Source organism: Heterodontus francisci, chromosome 27 (genome assembly GCF_036365525.1).
Source record: "Heterodontus francisci isolate sHetFra1 chromosome 27, sHetFra1.hap1, whole genome shotgun sequence".
Classification (NCBI taxonomy): domain Eukaryota; kingdom Metazoa; phylum Chordata; class Chondrichthyes; order Heterodontiformes; family Heterodontidae; genus Heterodontus; species Heterodontus francisci.
The window spans coordinates 55,858,131-55,877,322 of NC_090397.1; the positions used below are offsets into that span (position 1 = coordinate 55,858,131).

The window sequence follows — 19,192 nt, forward strand, 5'->3', positions numbered from 1 at the left end:
GGGGGATGGGTGACCACCAGGCAGAGAAAGAGGACTAGGCAGGCAGTTCAGGAATCTCCTGTGGCTATTCCCCTGCAAAACAGATGTACTGCTTTGGACACTGTTGGGGGGGAATGGTCTCTCAGGTGAAAGCAGCAACAGCCCAATTCGTTGCACCACGGTTGACTCTGCTGCACAGGGGAGAAGTAAAAAGTGTGGGAATGCAATAGTTATAGGGGATTCAATTGTAAGGGGAATAGATAGCTGTTTCTGTGGCCGCAAAAGGGACTCCAGGATGTTATGTTGCCTCCCTGGTGCTAGGGTCAAGGATGTCTCAGAGGTTACAGGACATTCTGAAGGGGGAGGGTGAACAGCCAGTGGTCATGGTACACATTAGTACAAACGACATAGGTAAAAAAGGATGAGGTCCTAAAAGCAGAATATAGGGAGCTAGGAAGTAAGTTGAAAAGCTACTCAAAAAGTAGTGATCTCAGGATTACTACCTGTGCCACGTGCTAGTCAGAGTAGAAATAGCAGGATATATCGGGTGAATACATCGCTGAAGAGATGGTGTGAGGGGGAGGGTTTTAGATTCCTGGGACATTGGGACCAGTCCAAACTGGACAGGTTACACCTGGACAGGACCAGGAGTGATGTCCTATGGGGAGTATTTGCTACAGTGGTTGGGGAGGGTTTAAACTAAAATGGCAGGGGGTTGGGAACCTTTGCAAGGAGTCAGAGGAGGGGGGGGGATCAAAGACAAGAACAAAAGACAGTAAGGGGAATAAGAAAAGTGGTAAGCAGAGAAATCAAGGGCCAGAATCAAATAGGGCCACAGTGAAAAATAGTGGGAAGGGAACAAGTAATGTTAAAAAGACAAGCCTTAAGACTTTGTGCCTTAACGCATGGAGCATTCGCAATGAAGTGGATGAATTAATCGTGCAAATAGATGTAAACGGGTATGATATAGTTGGGATTATGGAGACATGGCTGCAAAGCGACCAGGGATATTCAGTATTTAGGAAGGACAGACAAAAAGCAATGGAGTTGCATTGCTAGTTAAAGAGGAAATTAACGCAATAGTGAGGAAAGATATTAGCACTGTAGGGGTAGAGCTGAGAAACACTAAGGGGCAAAAAACGTTAGTGGGGGTTGTATATAGATCCCCAAACCGTAGTGGTGATGTTGGGAATGGCAATAAACAGGAAATTAGAGACGCATGCAATAAAGGAACATCTGAAATTATGGGTGAATTTATCTGCATATAGATTGGGCAAATCAAATTAGTCACAATACCATAGAGGAAGAATTCTTGGAGTGTATACAGGACGGTTTTCTGGACCAATACGTTGAAGAACCAACTAGAGAACAGGCTATCCTAGACTGGGTATTGTGTAATGAGAGGGGAATAATTGACAATCTAGTGGTGCGGGACCCCTTGGGGACGAGCAACCATAATATGATAGAATTCTTCATCAAGATGCAGAGTGACGCAGTTGATTGAGACTAGGGTCCTGAATCTTAGTAAAGGAAACTACGAAGGTATGAGGTGCAAATTGGCTATGACAGATTGGGAAATGTTACTTAAAGGGATGACGGTGGATAGGCAATGGCAAACATTTAAAGAGCGCATGGATGAACTGCAACAATTGTCTGAGGCAAAAGCAAAATAGGAAATGTAGCCAAACCATGGCTTACAAAGAAAATTAGAGATAGCATTAGATCCAAGGAACAGGCATATAAATTTGCCGGGAAAAACAACAGACCTGAGAATTGGGAGCCGTTTAGAATTCAGCAAAAGGAGGACGAAGGGATTGATTAAGAAGGGGAAAATAGAGTACGAGAGCAAGCTTGCGGGGTACATAAAAACTGACTAAAAGTTTCTTTAGGTATGTGAAGAGAAAAAGATTGGTGAAGACAAATGTAGGTCCCTTACAGTCAGAAACAGGGGAATTTGTTATGGGGAACAAAGAAATGGCTGACCAACTAAATGCATACTTTGCTTCAGTCTTCACAAAGGAGGACACAAATACCATACCAGAAATGTTGGGGAACACAGGGCTCAGTGAGAGAGAGGAACTGAAGGAAATCAGTATTAGCAGAGAAATGGTGTTGGGGAAATTGATGGCCGATAAATCCCCTGGGCCTGATGGTATGCATCCAACAGTACTTAAGCAAGTGGCCCTAGAAATAGTGGATGCATTGGTGGTCATCTTCCAAGATTCTATAGACTCTGGAACAGTTCCTACAGATTGGAAGGTAGCTAATGTAACCCTACTATTTAAGATGGGAGGTAGAGAGAAAGCAGGGAATTATAGACCAGTCAGCCCAACGTCGGTAGTGGGGAAAATTCTAGAGAGTCCGTCATCAAAGATTTTATAGCAGAGCACTTGGAGAACAGTGGTAGAATCGGGCAGAGTCAGCATGGATTTACAAAAGGGAAATCATGCTTGACAAATCTACTAGAATTCTTCGAGGATGTAACTAGCAGAGTTGATGAGGGAGAGCCAGTGGTTTATTTGGACTTTCAGAAGGCTTTCGACAAAGTCCCACATAAGAGATTAGCATGTAAAATTAAAGCACATGGGATTGGGGGTAGTGTATTGCGATGGATAGAGAATTGGCTGACAGACAGGAAACAAAGAGTAGGGATAAATGGGTCTTTTTCCGATTGGCAGGCAGTGACTAGTGGGGTACTGCAGGGATCGGTGATAGGATCCAGCTATTCACAATATACATTAATGATTTAGATGAGGGAACTAAATGTAATATCTCCAAATTTGCAGATGACACAAAACTGGGTGGGAGGGTGAGTTGTGAGGAGAATGCAGAGAGGCTTCAGGGTGATGTGGACAAGTTGAGTGAGTGGGCTAATGCATGGCAGATGCAGTATAATGTGGATAAATGTGAGCTAATCCACTTTGGTAGCAAAAACAGGAAGGCAGATGATCATCAGAACGGCTATAAACAGAGAGGGGAATATGCAGTGAGACCTGGGTGTTCTCGTACACCAGTCGCTGCAGGTAAGCATGCAGGTGCAACAGGAGGTAAAAAAGGCAAATGGTATGTTGGCCTTCATAGTGAGAGGATTAGAGTACAGAAGCAGGGATGTCTTGCTGCAATTATACAGGGTCTTGGTGAGGCCATACCTGGAATATTGTGTGCAGTTTTGGTCTCCTTATCTGAGGAAGGATGCTCTTTCTATAGAGGGAGTGCAGCGAAGGTTTACCAGACCGATTCCTGGAATGGCGAGACTGACGTATGAGGAGAGACTGAATCGGTTAGGATAAGAGTGAGGAGGGGATCTCATAGAAACCTATAAAATTCTCTCAGGACTTGACAGGGTAGATGCAGGAAGGATGTTCCCAATGGTGGCGGAGTCCAGAACCAGGGGTCATAGTCTAAGGATACGGGGTAAGCCTTTCAGCACTGAGATGGAGAGAAATTTCTTCACCCAGAGAGTGGTGAGCCTGTGGAATTCACTACCACAGAAAGCAGTTGAGGCCAAAACAGTGTATGTTTTCAAGAAGGAGTTAGATATAGCTCTTGGGTCTAAAGGAATCAATCAAAGGGTATGGGGCAAAAGCAGGAACAGGTTACTGAGTTGGATGATCAGCCATGATCATAAATGAATGCCAGAGCAGGCTCCAAGGGCTGAATGGCCTATTCCTGCTCCTATTTTCTATGTTTCTACGTTTTCCAGTAAGTGGTTCCAATGTTAAACTACTTTTTGGACTAGAAAGGTTGTTTAGTTACAGTTTTTTAAGCTTGTGCAGATTAGTAAAGTGAAAAACGGAAACTAGGTTAACTGATGGTCAGGTCGAGTCAGATCTGGTTCTGTCGGGCTCGGGTCGAGTTTCATTAGCAGACCTGAGCCGGCCTTTACTTTAAGGTAACCAAAATTGTACACAGTCCATCAAAGCCCGACATAATTTCAGCAAGACTTCCTTACTCTTATACCCTAAGCCCTTACAAAAACTAACATATTTGTCTTCCTAACTGCTTGCTGTACCTAAATGTTCACTTCAAAATAGTTTTCTATTCCATATTTGAGTACCCTGGGTAAGGATTTTGGGTGGACGCAGTGATGAGAGGGTTCAGATTTTTCGCTTTTTCTTTCTCTCCTACACTCCAGGCACTGACTCCTTGGGAACAGTCCCACTGACACTGCTTAACTTCTAGTAACTCATTCAATTGATTATTCATATCTGACGAAAGGAGAGCAATTCATTGAGGGAAGGGCAGCACAAAAGCCAAGCTTCACCGAGTCTTCACCAAATATACCACATTCCATTGAGCGCTCAATAGCAGTCAGGAACCATGGCTGATTATTCCCTCCCTATCTTGGCAACACAGAACACCTGTCATGCCCGTACAGCCACTTCAGATACACAATGAAAGGCACATTTATACCTGGCACATCTGAGGCTTGGAGAGTAACATCTATGCTACCTGCCACATTACTACAATTACTCCTCAACTACCCCAAGAAGAAATTTGGCACCCCTTCTGCTCAACTTCATCTGATCACTGTGCAAGCAATTTTAAAAATCAATTGCTTTGCTCACCTCGCACATTTCAACAGGAGCAACTGTTTGCACAGTGATCAGATGAAGCTAAAAGTAGAATGGGGTGCCAAATGTCTGCACACCCAATGGTTTAAATGCTCTCAAATAAAATTTGCCATTGTATTTCTGCCTTATTTTTGAGTTCCATGAAATACATTCTATTTGCCAAATCACACAGTCAAACAATTTACCTTTCACCAGCTCGAAGTTTTTCTGGACCCTGTGTATAAACTGCAATCGACCAGTCAACACAGCGCGCAAATCCTTCACGAAGCAGCAGCTCAGTGATATTGCCATTCTGTGGATGAAATGAGAGGAATCTAGTGTGTGCATTTTTTTTGTTTTAAATGTAAAAAAAAACAATTTGTCTGGTTACATCACCAAACAGAAAAGACAGTGCATTCTCTTGCCTTTGACTGTTGTAGACTCCCATGCATCTCCTTTAAAACAGCAGAGCCCAATACAGTCGTACTTCCAGCACAAACCAGTGAAATAGAGGTGGTAGGAGGCTTGCTCCCACTTATATCGCATTGAATGCTTCAGTGGGGGCAAGAGCCATAAAACAGACCAAGTCTTCCGCTGTTTTCCCCCAGCTCATTGCTAGCACGATGCCTCTTCCCCTATTTCCTCCTGCACCACTGGCACTTGGAAGATTATTTGTCCTACTGCAAACAACAGCATTCCCAGCAGATGGCAGAATTGAGCAGCTTCAGCTATTTTCAGTCTTGCTGCTCACTGAGACAGCTTCTCAGACAGTCTAACATAACACATCTACATACCAATACTATACCAAGTGAAAGAACACAGGCTTGCTCCCATGCTGCTTCATGCAGAAGAGTCCCAAAGCTTGGGAGATCAGCAAGAGTACCCACCAAGCAAGAGTTAAGTTTTTTAAAAGATGGAGGAGAAACCAAGATAAAGTTACAAAGGACAAGTCACCCCAATGGTCACCTGTCAGACAGATGATGGCAGAAACAAGGGTGCACAATGAAATCTACAGGCTACCATCGTCTAAACTATTTTCATCAGATGCAGAAACATCAGTGTTTAGCACTTTCATATTCTTACCATCCATCTATTGAGATGATTAAATCTGCAGTATCAGAGGTACAGAGCAGTATACAGTCCACACATATTCTTCTAAGTCCAAGAATAAAGCACAAAAGCAGCCCAGGAGAAGGGTTTGTCAAAGTCTTAAGATTGAACATCCTGTCAAAACTCATGGCACAGATGGTCAAATGTCACTCTGGCGAAGTTTTTAGTTATCACTCAATGAACCATCCAACACTTAGAAAGTGGCCATAAGATGCAAAAGAGTGTCAGGCATGATAGAGGGGGCTTGAAAATGCAAGTCATCCACTTTACAGTCAACCTGAGAATGGTCAATGGGATGGAGTGGAGAAATTTACCCTGCATCTGATCTGAAAGCATTTGATAGATAGTGCAGAAGGTGATTTACTCTATCTGACCTTCAAGTGCATGGTAACAACACAATAATATTCCTAATTTTCATATACATCTGTCCTACATGCACAATCTTTGGCAAATGGCACAGGAAGAGCATCTGTGGGGTCATTCTGCCTTTTGTCAAAACTCACCGGGTGAAGGATGGTTCCAAGAATGACCTGATTCTGCACACTCTCCAAGATGATCTGGACATCCCTTTGCAGAAGGCGCGATTCTGTGAAAAATTTTGCTTCAGCTGCAAATGGTTCTGGTGTTTCTGTCCCATCAGCTTCACGTTTAAATGTCGGGCACTGTGCAAATGAGTAAAAAAAAATTAGAAACTTCATGTATATTAATAAGTATACTACCTATAGAATCAGCAAAACCACGGTTCTTAGTGAAAATTTCACTCAAATTAACTTCAGTAACTCAAAGAAATTCTGTGTAAAAGTGGATAACATTACAGTCATTGAGAATCGTCAGTTTGCCTCAGTTGGTCGTACTCTTGTTACTGGGACAAATGGTTGTAACTATAAACACATGACCTAAGTAGGCACCATGGTACCCTAATGATGCTAGAAAGGATGGACTGGAGAAATTTACCCTGCATCTGGGTAGAAATAGGAAGATAGTGCAGCTAAACAGCTGGTGTAGGAGGGAGGGTTTCAGATATCTGGACCATTGGGATCTCTTCAGGGACAGGTGGGACCTGTACAAGAAGGATGGTTTGCATCTAAACTGGAGGGGCACAAATATCCTGGCTGCGAGGTTTGCTAGCGTCACTCGGGAGGGTTTAAACAAGTGTGGCAGGGGGGTGGGAACCAGAGCAGTAGGACAGCAAGTAAAAAAAATGAGGGGGAACTAGTAAATAAGGCCAGTAAGACTAAGATGAAGAGCAGGCAGGGAGATGTTGCAGAGCACAGCGGGACTGTGGTCTGAAGTGCATTTGTTTCAATGCGAGAAGTATAACAGGTAAGGCAGATGAACTTGGAGCTTGGATTAGTACTTGGAACTATGATGTTGTTGCTATTAGAGACTTGGTTGAGGGAAGGACAGAATTAGCAGCTAAATGTTCCAGGATTTAGAAGCTTCAGGCGGGATAGAGGGGGTTGTAAAAAGGGTGGGGGAGCAGCATTACTTGTTAAGGAGAATATCAGCTGTACTGCGGGAGGACACCTCGGAGGGGTCGTGCAGCAAGGCAATATGGGTGGAGCTCAGGAATAGGAAGGGTGCAGTCACGATGTTGGGGGTTTGCTACAGGCCTCCCAACAGCCAGCGGGAGGTAGAAGAGCAGATATGTAGACAGATTTTGGAAAGATGTAAAGGTAACAGGGTTGTGGTGGTGGGTAATTTTAACTTCTCCAATATTGACTGGGACTCACAGTGCTAGGGGCTTAGATGGGGCAGAATTTGTAAGGAGCATCCAGGAGGGCTCCTTGAAACAACATGTAGATAGTCCAACCAGGGATGGGGCCGTACTGGACCTGGTATTGGGGAATGAGCCCGGCCAGGTGGTCGAAGTTTCAGTAGGGGAGCATTTCGGGAACAGTGACCATAATTCCATAAGTTTTAAGGTACTTGTGGATAAGGATAACAGTAGTCCTCGGGTGAAGGTGCTAAATTGGGGGAAGGCTAATTATAACAATATTAGGCAGGAACTGAAGAATTTAGATTGGGGGCGGCTGTTTGAGGGTAAATGAACATCTGAAACGTGGGAGTCTTTCAAATGTCAGTTGATTAGAATCCAGAACCAGCATGTTCCTGTGAGGAAGGAGGATAAGTTTGGCAAGTTTCGGGAACCTTGGATAACGCGGGATATTGTGAGCCTAGTCAAAAAGAAAAAGGAAGCATTCGTAAGGGCTGGAAGGCTAGGAACAGACGAATCCCTTGAGGAATATAAAGACAGTAGAAAGAAACTTAAGCAAGGAATCAGGAGGGCTAAAAGGGGTCATGAAAAGTCATTGGCAAACAGGATTAAGGGTAATCCTAAGGCTTTTTATAAAGAGCAAGAGGGTAGCTAGGGAAAGGGTTGGCCCACTCAAGGACAGAGAAGGGAATCTATGTGTGCAGCCAGAGGAAATGGGAGAGGTACTAAATTAGTACTTTGCATCAGTATTCACCAAAGAGAAGGACTTGGTGGATGATGAGCCGAGGGAAGGGAGTGTAGATAGTCTGTCATCTCATTATCAAAAAGGTGGTGGTGTTGGGTGTCTTGCAAAGCATTAAGGTAGATAAGTCCCCAGGGCCTGATGGGATCTACCCCAGAATACTGAGGGAGGCAGGGGAAGAAATTGCTGGGGCATTGACAGAAATCTTTGTATCCTCATTGGCTACAGGTTAGGTCCCAGAGGACTGGAGAATAGCCAATGTTGTTCCTTTGTTTAAGAAGGGTAGCAAGGATAATCCAGGAAATTATAGGCCGGTGAGCCTTACATCAGTGGTAGGGAAATTATGAGAGAGGATTCTTCGGGATAGGATTTACTCCCATTTGGAAACAAACGAACTTAGTAGCGAGAGGCAGCATGTTTTTGTGAAGGGGAGGTTGTGTCTCACTAATTTGATTGAGTTTTTTGAGGAAATGACAAAGATGATTGATGAAGGAAGGGCAGTGGATGTTGTCTATATGGACTTCAGTAAAGCCTTTGACAAGGTCCCTCATGGCAGACTGGTACAAAAGGTGAAGTCACATGGGATCAGAGGTGAGCTGGCAAGATGGATACAGAACTGGCTCTGTCATAGAAGACAGAGGGTAGCAGTGGAAGGCTGCTTTTCTGAATGGAGGGATGTGACTAGTGGTGTTCCGCAGGGATCAGTGCTGGGACCTTTGCTCTTTGTAGTATATATAAATGATTTGGAGTGAAATGTAGCTGGTCTGATTATTAAGTTTGCGGACGACACAAAGGTTGGTGGAGTTGCGGATAGTGATGAGGATCGTCAGAGGATACAGATCGGTTGGAGACTTGGGTGGAGAAATGGCAGATGGAGTTTAATCCGGACAAATGTGAGGTAATGCATTTTGGAAGATCTAATGCAGGTGGGAAGTATACAGTAAATGGCAGAACCCTTAGGAGTATTGACAGGCAGAGAGATCTGGGCGTACAGGTCCACAGGTCACTGAAAGTGGCAACGCAGGTGGATAAGGTAGTCAAGAAGGCATACGGCATGCTTGCCTTCATCGGTCGGGGCATAGAGTATAAAAATTGCCAAGTCATGCTGCAGCTGTACAGAACTTTAATTAGGCCACACTTAGAATATTGCGTGCAATTCTGGTCGCCACGTGGAGGCTTTGGAGAGGGTACAGAAGAGGTTTACCAGGATGTTGCCTGGTCTGGAGGGCATTAGCTATGAGAGGTTGGATAAACTCAGATTGTTTTCACTGGAACGACGGAGGTGGAGGGGTGACATGATAGAGGTTTACAAAGTTATGAGCGGCATGGGCAGAGTGGATAGTCAGAAGCTTTTTCCCAGGATGGAAGAGTCAGTTACTAGGGGACATAGGTTTAAGGTGAGAGGGGCAAAGTTTGGAGGGGATGTGCGAGGCAAGTTCTTTACACAGAGGGTGGAGTGTGCCTGGAACTTGCTGCCGGGGGAGGTGGTGGAAGCAGGTACGATAGTGACATTTCAGAGGCATCTTGACAAATACATAAATAGGATGGGAATAGAGGGATACGGTCCCCGGAAGTGCAGAAGGTTTTAGTTTAGGCAGGCATCAAGATCGGCGCAGGCTTGGAGGGCCAAATGGCATGTTCCTGTGCTGTACTGTTCTTTGATGGGAGCACTGTATTGTCAGAAGTACCTTTTCTTTTTTAAAAGCGATACATTAAACAGATCTGTCTGCACCTTCAGGTGGATTTTAAAAGTTTTAATGGAAAGATAGCTGGATTAGTATTGTGAAATTAGGTGATGGGTCAAAAGGCTTTCTTCATCCAAAGCCACTATGTGGTTTAAGCCAGCCCCTTTGATGTGATGCTTTCCAGAATGCACAGGTTTAATGACAGCAATGACTTGCGAGTGCAGACACTGGAGTGCCATAATGAGATGAAGTGAAGCAATACCTGTTAACGGAATTTATTAAATAATGAAAGGTGAATTTTTCCATGGTTACAGAAGAGATTGGGAGCTACAGTGGGTATATACTGGTCTTTCATTTCAGGAGCCTTGCCCAGATTGATAAGATTACACAATGATGATGCAAGTTTCCTTTGTGTGCTGGCTATAAAAAGTCCAGACAACATCAGTTTGACCAGTTTCAATCTAGTTACTGTTGGCATGTACTAATGTTGACAGTTAAATGACACTGTTTGCAACTCCAGAGGCCATCGGGTGACTGATGCAGGAACTGGAAAGATGTTACTCGAGTAAAAGGGACTCCTTTCTCAAGTTCAGGTACATTGTTCAAGAGTAGAGTGATCTTTACTCTGCATTTAATCATGCAATATCTGATCTAAAAGTGCTGGATGGGAAAACATAAAATGAATTTTACTCTCATCTCCATATTAACCCAGTCCTCAGGAGTGCCTAATAATGATACCGGGGACTAGAAACAAAAAGTGCTCCATACCTCAGCAGTAATAACTGGTCACTTAGCACAATATTTTTTTTTAAATAAATCTCCTGCGATATTGCTCTCAATAAATCAAGCACTCATAATGGATGTTTCCCCTGGCTGGTGAGTCTAGAACTAGTGGACATAACCTAAGAAGGGGTAGGCCATTTAAAATAGAGATGAGGAGGAATTTCTTCACTCAGAGGGTGGTGAATCTTTGCAATTCTCTACTCCAGAGGGCTGTGGAAGCTCAATCATTGAGCATGTTCATGACAGAAATCGATAGATAACGACATCAAGGGAGGATACGGAGATAGAGCGGGAAATTGACTGAGGTAGATGATCAGCCATAATCTGACTGAATGGCGGAGCAGGCTCGACAGGCTGAATGGCCTACTCCTGCTCCTCTGTTCCTATAAGGCAAGTATTTTACTAGGTCATGTACAATATATTATTCGACTATTGAAGAACAGTATTTAAATTCCTCTAGCTCGAAGGCCAGATTGCTGTATCTGAGCACAAAGTCAGATGATTCCTTGTTTGACCACTGAACTTTGCAGATTGAAAGATCAGGTTCCAACTCAACCAACCAGCATTTGATAATTATTTTGCAAGTACAATGTCTGGAATGGGATGAAGTATCATTTTTACCAGAAATTTATAAATATGTAGATGATAGTAATGACACCAGAGCTCAATTCAGTTTCCAAAATTGTGACTGATTTTAAGGAATTCCCTATCCCCCCCCCACCCAGCCATGACAAGCAACATGAAACATAAAAGAAATAAAGACTTGCACTTGTATTGATCCTTTCACAACCCCAGGACATCCCAAAGTACTTTACAACCAGTGAACGCAGTCAATGTTGTAATATACGAAACACGGCAGTCAATTTGCATACAGCAAGCTCCCACAAACAATAATGTGATAATGACCAGATAATATGCTTGCTTTTAGCGATGTTGATTGATGGATAAATATTGTCCAGGATACTGGGGAAAGCTCCCAATGACGTGAAGAGAAGATGAAGTGGAGCGGGAGAAGATACCAAGGGGGGGGGGGTTCAAGTACTTCCCCAAAGGAAGGGCAGACCCTTAAGCTACCCTTACACATCAGCTGGCTTCACAGCATCTTGTGCCGATACCTCCAGCAATGATGGACAACACAGGAAAACCAGGTGATAGGAAGGAATAAAAACAAAAAAATAATTTACTGAAAGTTAATTTACTCCCATGACGTCATCACCAGACAGCCTCAAGTTGAGCATGAGCAACCTGGCAATACCTTCCCTATTGAGTAGGGAGAGGATGCGGCGGGCATGCAATCCTCTGGCTGCATCTTCCCTGAGCAACAAGACTCTGTTCAAAGAAAAATTAAAACTCAAAGGATCACAGGTGCTCACATGCATCCTCCATGGCAGCATTACTGGGGCAGAGATGAACTCTGACAGTCAAACTCCAGCAGCAAAGTTTAATTCGCGAATGAAAAATACCAATTTACCATCAAGATCTTTCAACACTCAACCTAGTAAAAAACCATAAATAAACTTCCAAAATAACTAAATAGGGATATCCCTTATAATGGAGAGGGGTGAAAGAGAATATTAAATGCCCACAGAAATGTCAACTTATTCTTGAATATTAGGGCTCAGGAAAGTGAGAGGGAGATTTTGCTACCAAAAGAACTTTTAACCTTTCCAACATTTTTCTCTACCCTCTACTTTCAGTGGAATAATAGAGTTAAAAACAAAAAATGTTGGAAATACTCAGCAGGTCAGATAGCATCTGAGGATAGAGAGATAGAGTTAATGTTTCAGGTCAATAACTGTTCATCAGAACGGTCATTGAACTGAAATAAGTATTTCTCTCCGCAGTATTTCCAACATTTTCTGTTTTTATTTCAGAATCCCAGCAGCTGCAGTATTTTGCTTTTGTTGTGAGAGTAGTACTAAGTATTGGCAGCCGAGGTTAAACGAAGAATTACATTTTAGTATTTTGACAGACATTCTAAAAACACACTGGATGGGATTGTGATTGGACAATTAGCTAGAGTATGTTTTTTTTTAATAAAGGGTGGCACAGTGCAATAGGAAATCAGTGACATCTACTGTGAGCTTACAACCTCAACCTTGTCCAGATTGGAAATCAGTCTGAACCTGCAAGCATGGCAAGTCATTGCAGTTACACATGAAATGCAACAGAAACCTTGCTCCACAGATGTACCTTAACGCCAGAAAGCATAACTGTCACCAGGTAGTAGTCAGGCAGCAACAAAGCTCTCACCACACTTCCATCTCGCACATGCTCAATGACAGCTGTTTAAAAAAGAAAATAAATTCAGTCTACATCCCTGAAACAAAGCACAACAGAAACTTGCATTCGTGTGGCCTCTTTAATATAGAAAACAAAGGTGTTTAGAGAGCAGAGAAAGAGAGGGGCAAAAAAGGGGATCACAACAAACAGACCCTGAGCCAAGAGATAACCAAAATGTCAAGAAAGGAATTTTTTTTTTTTTTAAATAAAAAGGTGGAGAGAAGTGAAGAGACAAATGGGTTCAAGGAGTGGGTTCTAGAGTGTTCATCCCAAGGCTCTATCAATAGGTAAGCGAGATTGTAAAATCCACATTTAGACAGGATTGCAGTACGTGAGGTTAGAGAAGGTTGAAGAGGTTGGGTATGCACAATCATGAAAATGGAAAATATTAAACTCAATCCTTGGTGGTGCAAAATACAGGTGCTGGTCAGGGAAAACAGGTAGGATGGATGACCAGGACAGCATGTAGCTGGCTGAGCTTTGAACAAGCTGGGAGTTTATGGTAGAGGATGGAGACCAGCAAGAATCAACACTGGAACCTAAAATTAACAAAAGCACGATGGAGTGTGAAGCAAAGATGGAGGTAGGTGATGTTGGAGAGGTGGTGATAAGCAGTCTTGGTGATGGCTTGATCCCACAACCCCTGACTCAGAAGGAAGAGTGTACCACAGAGCAAAGGATGAAATCTGGAACTAAAACAGAAAGTGAAACCTCAGCTGTTCAAAGGAGAGCAAGTCCCGGAGGCCATGAAAGAGCAAGAGAGGGCAAGACCTGCAAACAGTTAAAGAGCGATGGCAGGAAGAAGCGAGACCCAGAGGCCACGAAAGAGCGACAGTGGCGAGGAGCAGCAAAAGCAAGCGAGACCAGGAGACCAAACAGCGGCAGCTGGAAGAAGTGAGACCTGGAGGCCACGAAAGAGTGGTGATGGCGACAAGGAGCAAAAGCAAGCGAGACCGGGAGACCGTCAAGAGTGGTGGCGGGAAGGAGCGCGACCCAGAGGCCATTAAAGAGCGGCAGTGGTGGGAAGGAGCAGGACCTAGAGACCATTAAAGAGCTAGCCAGTCAAGGCCACCACAGCAGACCGACCGCATTATGAGGAAAAAAAAATCTAAGCGTGACACAGAAAACAGGTCGTTGACTGGTTGGTGAGAGTTTCTCTCATCTATCTTCCCAAAAACTCGGGTAATTTTAGTAATTCGAAGGTTTTCTTTTCTGATTGTAGTAAAGCTTCATAGATTGGCTGGTGAGTATGTCCTATTAATTAAATAATTAGTTATTTAAAACACAATCAGGATGACAGGGCAGGTGATGTGTTGCAGCTACAGTATGTGGGATCTTGTGGACACCAGTGAAATTCACAGCAACCACGTCTGCAGGAAGTGCCTACAGCTAGAGGAGTTTCAGCTCAGAGTTGATGAGCTGGAGGCCGAGCTACAGACACTGCAATGCATCAGGGAGGGGGAAAGTTACTTGGACACTTTGTTCCAGAAGGTAGTCACTCCCCATAGGATAGGGTCTTCTGATTTGGTCAGGGACAGGAGGGTGTGACTGCTAGTGCAGCAGATAAGGGGATCAAGAAAGCAGAGGTGGAGGAGCCTCAGCCCCTGCAATTGCCCAACAGGTTTGAGGTTCTTTCAGCTTGTATGGATGAGAGTGGGGACTACAAGGTGGATGAGCAAACTGACCATGGCACTATGGTACAGAAAGCCATTCAAGTGGGGGGAGTAAATAGGAATGTAGTGGTATTAGGGGACAGTATAGTCAGGGGGATAGACACAGTTCCCTGTAGCCGAGAGTGAGTCCAGAAGGCAGGGTTGCCCTACCCCAGTGCCAGGGTTCAGGACATCTGCTCAGGGCTGGAGAGGACCCAGCTGTCATGGTCCATGTGGATACCAATGACAGATAGGACTGGAAAGAGGCTTTGTACACAGAGTATGAGCAGCTAGGGGCTAAATTTAAAAGCAGAACCCCAAAGGTAATCTCTGGATTATCACCTGAGCCAAGAGCAAATTGGAGTAGAGTAAATAAGATTAGCATTAAATGCATGGCTCAAAGATTGGCGTGGGAGAATGGGTTTCAATTCACGGGGCACTGGCACCAGTACTGGGGAAAGTGGGAGCTGTACCGTTGGGACAGACTTCACCTGAACCATGCTGGGACCAGTGTTCTGACGAGTCATATAACCAGGGTGATAAAGAGGATTTAAACTGAATAGTGGAGGCGAGAGATCAAGTGAGAGAATATAAAGAAAAAGGACAAGGCAAGAGCAAGGTAGCAATAAGGCAAATAATAATGAGCGTGACAGGAAGGAACAGAATGAACAAAATTAAGAGTGTGCAAGTAGCTACGGCTAGAGGTTGTATAAATAGTAAAAAAAATTTAAAGGCTCTGTATTTGAATGTGCGTAGCATTCGTAGCAAAACAAATGAATTAATAGCTCAAATAGAAATAAATATGCATGATCTGATGGCCATTACAGAGACATGGCTGCAACATTCAAGAGTTCATGAAATTTCAGGTCAGGAAACTAGGAAAATGTGATGGGGCAGCTCTGTTAATTAAGGATAACATTAGTACAATAGAAAGAGGTGACCTTAGTTCTAAAACTCAACATGTAGGATCAGTCTGGGTAGAGATAAAAAAAATAAATAAAGGTAGAAAGTCACTTGTGGGAGTAGTTTATTGACCCCCCCCAAACAGTAACCACACTAAAGGGCAGGGTGCACAAGAAGAAACAATGGGGGCTTAAGAGAAAGGTACAGTGATGATCATGGGTGATTTTAATCTACAGATAGTTTGGACAAATCAGGTTGGCAAAAGTAGCCTGGAAGGAGGAGTTCATGGAGTGTTTTCGGGACAGTTTCTTAGAGCAGCCAACCAGAGAGCAGGCTACGCTAGATCTGGTAACGTGTAGCGAGACAGGATTAATTGATGGCCTCATAGTAAAAGGTGCCCTTAGGTAGCAGTGATCACATGAGGATTGAATTTCATATTCAGTTTGTGAGTGAGAAGAATGGATCTAAGACTAATGTTTTAAACTTAAAGAAGGGTAATTATGAGGGTTTGAAGACAGAGCTAGCTAAGGTAAAGTGAGAAATGAGATTAAGGGATAGGTCAGTAGAGATGCAATGGCAGACATTTAAGAAGATATTTCATAACACTCAGCATAGATACATTCCAGTGAGAAAGAAAGACTCTAGGGGAAGGACTCACCATCCGTGGCTAACTAAGGGAGTTAAACATAGTAACAAATTGAAAGAAAAAGTGTACAATTCAGCAAAGAGCAGTGGCAGGTCAGAAGATTGGACAGAATATTTTTAAAAAGCAAAGAATGACTAAAAGAATGAGAGAAATTAGAGTATGAGAGAAAGCTAGCTAGAAATATAAAAATGGTTAGAAAGAGCTTCTACGGGTATTTAAAAAGGAAAAAAAGTAAAGTGAGTGATAGTCTTAGAGGGTGAGTGTGGGGAGTTAACAATGGATAATAAGGAAATGGCGGAGAAACTGAACAGACTTTTTGCATCAGTCTTCGCTGTAGAGGATACTAATAACATCCCAGAAATAATTGTGAATAAAGAGTTGAAAGGAAGGGAGAAACTTGACACAATTACTATCACCAGGGAAAGGGTTCTGAGAAAATTATTAGAGCTAAAAGCTGACAAGTCCCCAGGTTCTGATGGACTTCACCCTAGGGTCTTAAAAGAAGTGGCTGCTGAGATAGTGGATGCATTGGTTTTAATGTTCCAAAATTTCCTAGATTCTAGAAAGGTCCCATCAGATTGGAAAATAACAAATGTAACTCTGCTATTCAAGAAAGGAGGGAGACAAAAGCAGGAAACTACAGGCTTAACCTGGGGATGCGGTGTACTTGGATTTCCAGAAGGCATTTGACAAGGTACCACATCAAAGGTTACTAAACAAAATAAGAGCTCGTGGTGTAGAGGGTAACATAACACACGGATAGAGGATTGGTTAGCTAATAGGAAACAGAGTAGACATAAAAGGGTCTTTTTCAGGTTGGCAAGCTGTAACTAGTGGAGTGCCACAGGGATCAATGCTGGGGCCTCAACTATTTGCAATCAATATCAACGACTTGGATGAAGAGACAGAATGTATGGTTGCTAAATTTGCTGATGACACAAAAGCTAGGTAGGAGAGTAAGTTGAAGAGGACATAAGGAGTCTGCAAAGGGATATAGATAGGTTAAGTGAGTGGGCAAAGATTTGGCAGATGAAGTATAATGCAGGAAAGTGTGAACTTGTCCACTTTGGCTGGAAAAATAGAAAAGCGACATATTTAAATGGAGCAAGATTGCAGAACTCAGATGCAGAGGCATCTGGATGGCTTAATACACAAAACACAAAGTTAGCATGCAGGTTCAACAAGTGATTAAGGCGGCAAATGCAATGCTGCTATTTATTGCAAGGGAAATAGAATATTTTTTTTATCTGTTCATGGGATGTGGGCATCGCTGGCTAGGCTAGCATTTATTGCCCATCCCTAATTGCCCTCGAGGTTATGGTGGCGAGCTGCCTTTTAGAACCACTGCAGTCCATATGGGGTAGGTACACCAACAGTGCTGTTAGGAAGGGAGTTCCAGGATTTTGATCCTGCGACAGTGAAGGAATGGCAATATAGTTCCAGGTCAGGATGGTGTGTGGCTTGGAGGGGAACTTGCAGGTGGTGGAGTTCTCATGCAGCGGCTACCCTTGTCCTTGTAGGTGGTAGAGGTTGTGGGTTTGGAAGGTGCTGTCGAAGAAGCCTTGGTGCGTTACATAAAAGTAGAGATGTTTTGCTGCACTTGGACAGGGCATTGGTGAGATCACATCTACAGTATAGTGTACCTTTTTGGTCTCCTTACTTAAGAAAGGACATAATTGCATTGGAAGCAATTCAGAGAGGTTCACTTGACTGATTCCTGGGATGAGAGGGTTATCTCATGAGGAAAGATGGATAGATTGGGTCTGTATTCATTGGACTTTAGAAGAATGAGAGGTGATCTTCTTGACACATACAAGATCCTAAGGGGACTTGACAGTGTGGACGTTGAAAGGATGTTTCCCCTTGTGGGAGAGACTGAAGCTAGGGGGCACAGTTTAAAAACAACAGGTCTCCCATTTAGAACAAAGATGGGGAGATATTTTTTCTCTCATAGGGTCGTGAGTCTGTGGAACTCTCTTCCCCAGAGAGCAGTGGAAGCAGGGTCATTGAGGTCATTAAGGCAGAGGTAGACAGATTCTTGACAAACAAGGGAGTCAAAGGCTATTGGGTTGGCAGGAAAGTGGCGTTGAGTCCACAAACAACTCAGCCATGATCTTATAGAATGGCAGAGCAGGCTCGAGGGGTCAAATAGCCTACTCTTGCTCCTAGTTCATATGTAAACTCCAAGTCCTCAACCCTGATTGCAGTGTACATTCTCCACACGAGAATTAATTGGTTAGTTGCTATATGCAATAAATACTTGCATTTATATAGCACCATTAACATAATAATTTAACGCCCCAAGGCATTTCACAGGAGCATTATGAAGCACAGTTTGACACAAAGCCACATAAGGAGCTGTTAGGGCAGATAACCAAAAGCTTTGTCAAGAGGTAGGTTTTAAGGAGCATCCTAAAAGGGGAAAGTTAGAGAGGCAGAACAGTTGCTGAGAGGGAATTCCAGAGTTTAGGGCCTAGGCAGCTGAAGGCACAGCCACCAATCGTGGAGGGATTAAAATTGGGGATGTTCAAGAGGCCTGAATTAGACGAGCACAGAGGGTTGTGGGGCTGGAGGAGATTACACAGATCAGGGAAGGGGTGGTGGGGGAACGAGGCCATGCAGGGATTTGAAAACTGGGATGAGAATTTTAAAATCAAGGCATAGCTTAACCAGGAGTCAATGTAGGTCAGCAAGCAGAGTGCTAATGGGTGAACAAGACTTGGTGCAGGCAAAGACACAGGCAGCAGACTTTTGGATGACCTAAAATTTACAAAGGGTAGAATGTGGGAAGCTGGCCAGGAACAGTCAAGTCTAGGAGGTAACAAAGGCACAGTTGAGGGCTTCAGCAGATGAGCTGAGGCAAGGGCAGAGTTGGGTGATGCGGCAGAGGTGGAAATAGGCAGTGTTAGTGATGGCATGGTTATGTGGTCAGAAGCTCATCTCAGAGTCAAATATGACAGCAAGGTTGCGAAGTCCGGTTCAACCTCAGACAGTTGCCAGGGCGAAGGACGAAGTCAGTGGTTAGGAAACTGAGTTTGTAATGGAGATCGAAGACAATGGCTTCAGGCTTCCCAATATTTAACTAGAGAAAATTTCTGCTCATCCAAGACTGGATGTCAGGCAAGCAGTCTCATAGCTT

At 43.6% G+C, this 19,192-nt stretch overlaps 1 protein-coding gene across 2 annotated transcripts in view; it reads right to left on the reverse strand.

Moving 5' to 3' along the window:
- Positions 1–19,192, reverse strand: part of snd1 (staphylococcal nuclease and tudor domain containing 1) — a 1,066,795-nt gene that overhangs the window by 1,019,433 nt on the left and 28,170 nt on the right. For both annotated transcript variants that reach the window (XM_068059385.1, XM_068059386.1), the window contains exons 6-8: positions 12,763–12,854; positions 6,146–6,304; positions 4,739–4,845 (exon numbers count right to left, since the gene is read on the reverse strand). In XM_068059385.1, the coding sequence (XP_067915486.1) occupies positions 4,739–4,845; positions 6,146–6,304; positions 12,763–12,854 (358 nt within the window). The remainder of the gene's footprint in view (positions 1–4,738; positions 4,846–6,145; positions 6,305–12,762; positions 12,855–19,192) is intronic.